This window comes from Haliaeetus albicilla, chromosome 9 (assembly GCF_947461875.1).
Source record: "Haliaeetus albicilla chromosome 9, bHalAlb1.1, whole genome shotgun sequence".
In the NCBI taxonomy this organism is placed as follows: Eukaryota; Metazoa; Chordata; class Aves; order Accipitriformes; family Accipitridae; genus Haliaeetus; species Haliaeetus albicilla.
In genome coordinates this window covers 42,577,517-42,585,322 of record NC_091491.1, presented here as the reverse complement: position 1 = coordinate 42,585,322, position 7,806 = coordinate 42,577,517, and the positions used below count along the sequence as shown (strand labels likewise).

General features: G+C 49.1%; 1 protein-coding gene across 6 annotated transcripts in view; it reads left to right on the top strand.

Annotated features, from left to right (window-relative positions):
• The first annotated feature begins 2,221 nt into the window (after window positions 1-2,221).
• LEKR1 (leucine, glutamate and lysine rich 1) overlaps window positions 2,222-7,806 on the top strand; it is a 64,285-nt gene continuing 58,700 nt past the window's right edge. For 2 of the 6 annotated variants that reach the window (XM_069792891.1, XM_069792890.1), the window contains exon 1: window positions 2,492-2,810. In XM_069792891.1, coding sequence (XP_069648992.1) covers window positions 2,763-2,810 — 48 coding nt within the window. In that variant the 5' untranslated portion in view covers window positions 2,492-2,762. The other 4 variants (XM_069792886.1, XM_069792887.1, XM_069792892.1 and 1 more) reach the window with 4 other exon arrangements.

The window sequence follows — 7,806 nt, the reverse complement described above, 5'->3', positions numbered from 1 at the left end:
AAAGTCCCCCCCCAGGACAGGGTCCCCTCAACCCCCCTCAGGACATCTCCTCACACACTCCTCCCCTCAGCCTCCCCTCAGCCGCGGGCGGGAAGGGAGCAGTCCCCGTCGTCCCCCCCCCCGCTCGCTGCATCTCCCGGCCGCTGCGTGACGGCCGCCTTCCCCTTCCTTCCCCTTCCCCTCCCTCCACAGCCGCGGCGGCGATCCGCGCTGATCTCATCGCCCCGCCGCACGACACCCTTCCCCGGCACGGTAGGCGGCCATCGCGTGAGAGGCGCTGGGCGCCCGGCCCGCCGCCCCCCGCCACCGCCGCCATCACGCAGGGGGAACATATGCCGGCAAGGCGCGGCCAGGCACCCCCCCCCTTCCCTCCGCCACCCCGATCAAAGGCGCTGCCTTCCCCGTCTCGCTGTTAATGCCGCTCTTAATTAAATACCTCCGCGGGGGGCGAGCCGCCCTTCACACGCAATCCTCCCCCCCCTCCCCACTCCGCCGGGGTGAGCCCCGCTGCCAGCCCGCAGGCAACCGCGTGGGGGTGGGTGCAGCGCGCTGGGGCTTTATATTTTATTTATTTTTAAATCGCCAGCTCTTCGCTCTGACCTTTGAGCGTCTTGGCGACGGGCCGCGTTAAATTTGCTCTTGCGCTGCAGGGCGGTGGCACGGGGTGACATTCCCACGCCACCCCCCCCTCCCCTTTTCCACGCGAGACACCCCATCACCACCCGCCCCCCTTATATCCCGCGTTGGATCACGAAGAGGTTAAAGGAGGTGGTGAGGCGAGGAGGACGGGGGGGGGGGGGGGAAGCTGGGGCATGCGGCTCCGGTTGCTGCCAAACTGGGGATTAACGATGCAGCGGAACACGGGAGGTCGGCACGCAACGTGGAAGGGGTCACGCCGGCAGCAGACGCCAGAGTTGGGGGGGGGCAGCCACCCGTGGGACCGCGCTGCAAAGCCGGGGGGGGTGGGGGGGCGAGGGAGGGCACCGGGCGCCCGAATGGGGGCCCGGCGCCCTCCCTCGCCCCCCCCCCCGGCTTTGCATCCCTGTATCATTGCAACAGCTCCTACTCATGCAATTTTCCTTTTTTTTCCCCCATAAAAATCACTATCTTCTCCAATAACACCCCCCCTTGCCCCCACGCAGCTTACTCTACCAAAAAAAACCCCCTATTCCCTCTTCATCCGCTTAGCACCGCTCTGAAAAACGTGACCGATGCTTTGCCCTACACGGAGCTGCCCCAGAGACTGAACCTTTGCAGTTAAGAGCGAGTCACGCATAAATTAAATTAGGTTAACAAAGGTCGGTAGAAGGTCACCTCCTTTTTCATGATGGCCTTTTTTCAGTTTTTAGTGGCCATCCCTAAATTTTTTTTTTTTTTGAGGGGGGGTATCTTTTTGTATAAGGCTTGCAGGGAATGCTTTGGGTATATAGGGATTGCTTTGGGCATATAGGAATTGCTTTGGGCATACAGAAAATACTTTGGGGTTATAGGAAATTCTTTGGGGTTGTAGGAAATTCTTTGGGCACGCAGGAATTGCTTCGGACAGGCTGGAAGTCGGCTTTGGGAGGTGAGCAGCCCTCGTCGGCAGCATCACCCGTCTGCGGCAGGTTCAGGTGGAGGGAGACCCCGGCTGCGCCGGCTGCCTTGCTGGGGACCGTGGGGACGAAGCAGATGGCCGTCGCGGCACAGCTGATGGGATGCGATAAAAAGGAGTCTCACGGCAGCTCGGGTTTTCTGGCCCGCGCGGAAGGGGCCGCCCATAAAATAACTGGCGATGAAAAGGAGAGGGGAGGCAGAAAGTGAAATTAATTCCATCGAAATGGGGTTGTACTGAAAACTCCCGGTTCTCGCATCTTTTCCTGATTTATTTATTTTTATGGCTTCGCTGTGAACCCGAGCGGATTTCGCTGGGGGCTGGCGGCGCAAAGCCGGTTCACAGGGAGGTTGAGCACATGCCTCGGTGTCGAACACGCAACCGACCCAGGCGCGAGGGCCGGTTTTGGGGCGACAGGGGCTGGAACGAAATACAGGCTCTGCGACGAAACCGCGTCCTCCCCCTCCGGAGCCAGCTCCAGCCCTGCCACCGCAGCTCCTCCCCATCCTAGTTATTAATTTCCAATCGGGACCGTTCGCTATGCGGGGTGGGATCAGGGGCAACGCAGACCCTCTGCCCCCCCCCCCCCCCCCCCCAAAAACCCCCCAAGCACCAAACTGCGCCGGTCTTGCGCGGGCGCGCGCGCCCGGGCCACGTGAGGCGCACGCGCGGGGCGGCGCGCCGTTGCCGTGGTTACGGAGGAAGCCGCGGTAAGAAAATGGCCGCCCCGGCTGGCTTTCCCCTCACCCCGCTTCCCCTCCGGCTGGCTTCGGGCTCCGGCGTCTCCCGCGGTGGGGAGGGGGGCCGGACCCGGCTCGGGGGGGGGGGGGCTCCGAACCGCCGTGCCCCGGACGGGTGCTGTCCCGTCCCCCCCCCTTCCTTCCTTCCCCTTCTTCCCCCTTCCTTCCCTCGTCCCCGCCGCGGCCTGCGCGCCGCGACCGCTGCCGGGGCCCCGCCGCTGCCGTGCAGCCGCGGCTTATCTCCAGGCAGGCGGTTGGGGCGTGGGGAGGCCTCTCGGGGCAGGCCTGGGCCGGCTGTAGCGTGTGTGGGCTTGCGTTTCCGCGCGTGGGCCAGAGGAGACGTGCGGCCCTGCTGCTGACGGCAGGTTCTGACCCTCCCTGTGGCCTCTGGCAGGTTCCCTGAGCCCGCCGCAGAGTTTCGGGAGGCCATGGAGCGGCACGTACCCATTCACGCCCTGCCCGAGGAGATTCGAAAGGTATGAAACAGTGGAAGTACAAAAACCAAACCATTTGGAGGCCAGGTACTACAGTAACTTAGGGATGTTTTGCTGGCCTCTGAACGCTGGTACGTTACCTGGTACGTTTTGGTCCTGGTTTTAGACTGGGTGTGTTCTCGGTCTATATGAAATGTAATTACACACTAATGCTATAGGAACACTAGGGGAACATAGTCATTCTGTAATGGTGTTGTCACTGCTAGGCGAGTTTCGAATTTTGCCCCATACGGCGTGTTTTGTTGCCGTAAGTTTGGAATGACTGCAGAGCATAACATGTAATTGTTCCAAAGGAGTGCCAATACAAATAGGAATGGAACATTCCCCTTCATCTTTTCTTCTGTCTTCTCTCTGTGTGTGAGGCTGTTCTTTTGTTTGGGAGACAGATTACTACTAATGTAACAATGCTGCCGTTTATATGGGTTAACTTACAAGGAGGCTCTTTATATGGGGTGATGTACACAACTGGAACACGAGTCACTTTTTACAACACTATGAAGTTTTTACTTTGGCAGTAAAACACCCTGCTGTCCTCATTTTTTTGGTATGCATCTAATAATCAAGTTTTATGTAGTCAGGCTAGCACAGCCTGGAGAAATTGATGGTCCAGGAAACTGTTGAAACAATTTCTGAGCCATCAATGATGATTTCTGAGAATTCAAGGATGGGTAAGATAGCCAAAGGAAAGGAAAAGGAATACTTGCCCATAAAAAGGGGAGGGGAAGAACCTGGGAAATTTACAGACTCATTAGCAGCTGTTCTGGCAGCAGCAAAGATACCAGATATGTTTGTTTAGAAATCAGTTCGTAAGGGTCAACAGGATAAGGTGGTTAGCAAAAATCAGTACAAGTTTCTCAGAAAAACAGTTGTGCCAAATTGTTGGATGAAGCACATCAAGGAATTGTTCTGGATCTAGTACTGCTCAATACTTCCATTAAAGACTTAAGGCTGTAGTCTGGTGGCACTTCAGCTGCCTGTCTTTCATTTGGATCAGTTCCTGATCTAGTTCCTGAACTCTGTGCTATGCATATGCTAGCACGAGGAGGAAGCAGGTGTGAGCGCAGGCACAAACTGGGAACAGAAAGGGGGTGACATTATTTCTTTTCCGTAGGAGTGTTGGCATCTGCTGTTTTTTGTTGAGCTAGGATCTTAGATTACAATAAGGAATACACTGATGCCAGTCTGGGAGGGGTTGTGAGCATTCTGGGAACAGAATTAAACTTCATGTTCTTAGTGAGAATAAGGCATATTTAGAAAGAGTATGTCCAATGCATCAACACAAAATACATAGTAACTGACTAAGCTTCCTTGTCACTTGTCAAACCTAACACTGAGGTCTATAATCAGGTCATAAGCAGAATAATAATAATATTGACAAAGTGATGTTACAAAGAAAGCAAGTATTAAATGTATTGGTATAGGAATTGCATGTGAAACTTGGGCCTTCATTATTCCTCTGCTCAGGGCTGTTGAGGTATCAATTCTGAGCTGCAGGCTTTAAGAAAAATAACGTGACTGATGGCGATCTAGAAAAGTGCAAAAATAGTAGAGAGCTTAAAAATCTTGTTCTAGGAAAGGATAATAGAACTGAGTTTACTTATTCTGGAAAATACTTGAGGGCACAGTAACAGAATTGACGTGTAGGAAGATGGCGGTTGTCCTTCATCTCCAGCTGAAAATTAATCTGATCCTCACCTTTCTGGACTTGCTGTAGTTGAATGTTATGAAACTCTCAATGTAGGGGTGGTTGAACTCTGGAGCAGCTCACCCAGGGGAGTTGTGGAATTCCTGCAGTGGCCCTGTGGGGGACAAGTAAGGCAAAATTTGCTTTGGGGTAAATGACTGGGCAGGCAGTCTCTTGAGATCTCTCTCACTTTTTGTGGTACACCTTTAACAAAAAGATCTATATGCAGAGGGCACATCAGTACTCCTAGATATATACATGAATAGGTTTATGTTCCTGTCCCATCCTACCCTGTCACCTCAGTGTGAGATATGTGAGCCCTAAGGCAACGACAGCCCAAGATTTTGGGATCAGTTAAGAGTTTGGGTTTTACATATCCTTTGCTGCTGCTCGTCTCTTCACTCAGCTGACTTGCATTGTAGTTGCAGTATAGTTACAAGATACAGAGCTTGATTACAAGTCATTCTCACAATTTCCTGTCCTTGTATTTTCTACCTTTGATGTACACAAGCTGTTATTCCCTGCACATTCCCTGCTTCTTGGATTTTATAGCATCTCTTTTGGAGTCTTTCTTTTAGATGGCTCCCAACATATGCAGAACTTGTGCCAGCTGTAGATTCCTCTGCCAAACTGAGCACATGCTCCCAACATGCAGTTTTCGGGCCAAAGGAACACGTGTGTCTGCTTCTCTCTTACATGGCCCTGCCTCCCTCTCTCTCTGTCTCTCATTCCTTCTACTGCTCTCATACCTTTCACACAACATGCATTGCAAGATGGGCGCTAAATGAAAAAAACAATAATTAACAGGCAAACAAACATCCACATGTCTGTTATTAAAGTTTATAGTTTTTTTTGTATTTACAGTTGTATACTTCTTAGAAATTAATTATTAGTAAAGATCTAAATCATGGTTTGTTTCTAAAAAAATTTAAAAATCCCAGAGTTGTGACTTTGCCTGTGAGCAGTTTGACAAATGTTGCTCAGTTAGGTAACCAGTGTTAGAAGTCAGCAGGAGTCCGTTTTCCCTGCGAGTTTCGAAGAAAGCTATGCCACATGGAGTGGTGGTGATGGCGAATGTGGAGAACAGCTGCTGCTGTTTTGGCAGCATACATAGGAAAATTGGTAACTTCCCGGGAGGGAAATAACTAAGTCGGTCAATGGCAAAGTCCAAGCCATAGCTTAGGTTCTCTGCTGTGACAGTTTTTAGGGAGGGTATTTTAGGGTATTTAGGGAGCCTTATTTTAGGGATGCTTGTACACTTCTAGGAGGTGATGCTTGCACACCTGGTGTGTCAGATAGCAGGTGTTTTAGGTAATTGAGTAAGTTGGTTGGTCTGCCTCTGTAGAACACTACATTTTCTCATTAAGTGTATTGTCACAGGGCTGGAGAAAGAACTTTGCAGAGATTGCTGGCTTGTAATGCCTACTTTTTCATGTACTTGCATGTCTTAAAGTTTATGCCATCAAACTCAGTCTGAGAGGTATCATAGAGCATAGGATGGTACAAAAGAAGTTAGTGTTTCCTTTACTCCAGTGTTATGGATGTGTATTTTTTGAGAGTTCTCTTTTTTTTTTTTTTTTTTTTTGTTGTTGGGTGGGCAGTTGGGTTGGTTGGTTGTTTCCTCAAGAGAAAGAAGATTATCATACTGTACATTGTTAGCTGTCTGTTGCTAGTGGTAGACAAATATTTTATATGCTTGTGAACTTACTGTGTTTGTTTCAGCATTGTTGTTGTCCATTCAATGTAAGTAGATGGGAAGATGCAGTTTTTCCCTGAAGATCTTAATGAAATGGGAAACGAATAGCAGCTACCTACGTAAGACAGTAAAAATATAAAGTTATATTTAATTTTATATTTTCTTTGGCAAATATATAACCTTTGCTTAACAGAAATCAAAAAATAATTGAGCACAAGATACCCTTACAGATGAGTAGTTCTCTCACCCTAGGAGCTTAAGAAAGTAAGCAGAGCAGAAACTTTGAAGCTATGTTATACAGCAGTACAGAATGTTCCCGTGGTATCCGACTATCCACAAAACATCACGTACATTACTAATAGCAAATGGTTACTCAATAGATTTGCCACGTGTGCTTTAGATTGAGCACATTACGGTATCTTTATGAACACATTATGTTATCTTTAATTTTTCTTGCTGTCTTTGGACCTGGGGTTATTTTTTTTTCATAGGTTCTTACATGGTTCCAGTTGTGTCAATTAGCTAAAGAATCTGTCCCATACACCAAGCCTAGCTTTGCAAAGTGAACAACATAGCTATGTATTTAGTACTTACAATATTGATATCAATGTGGATTCAGAAGCAGCAGCATTTCCATTTGTGCCCTCCAGATGAACACAGTAACATTTACATGCAGAACGGCAGGAAGTGTTTCCAGGGTCCTGTTGTCACGTACCTTATGAATGCTTCTTAAGGTGATATTTGTGAGTTGCCCCTATGCCTGCTTTCAATACTTGGCTGTCAGATTTTTAACATTTAGATTTCATTGGGATGACAAGCTCTGGCTGTGTGAATATTCTGAGTGGCTGTAATGTACTTTGGAAATGTTGGAAAGGATATGCTTATTTTTGATATGAGCCCATATGTTACAGCCTGAAGAGGTGGAAAGCTCTCAACAGTGAACTGGTTATGCATGGACCCATAGATGACTTGGGAAAACCAGTTCCCAGGGAGTAAAGGCAACCTGCTTTCTTACCACTGTGTATTGCAGTATCAGAGGATTTGTGAAAGCAAATGGACTTGGATAACGATCTTCTGGACTTGGATAACGATCTTCTGTTCTTAATGTGAGAATTCTGGAGTCACTGGTGGTCACCTAGGGCAGCAAAGCATTTTTATCTCTTGCTGTACTCATAAGGCTAGGGCTGTATTCATTATATTGAAGCTTTTCTCATAAAACTAGGGCTGTATTCACTATATTCAAGCTTTTCTACCCTTTCTGCAACCAGCATCCAAGTGTGTTGCTAGGAGTTGGAGAGATTGCAGTCTCTCTTGCATCACAAGCAGTTGGGTTGTAGCTAGGAGGGGCTTCCCAACAGTTGCAACTGCAGGTGCAAAAAGTCAGTATTTGTCAGGCAAAGATATGGTTAACAATGGGCTAAATTATCTTTTGTCTGCCCGGGCATCGCATTTTGTCGCAATGTCCTGAGGTTCAGTTTATAAGAACTCTCTGCTCTGCGTTGCGCTGGAGAGCTGGAGTGTGCCTTAACACATCCTGAAAGAGCTTACGAGTGCCCCTAAGGTCTGCATGGCCTGTTGGACATGTGTTAGATATTTGC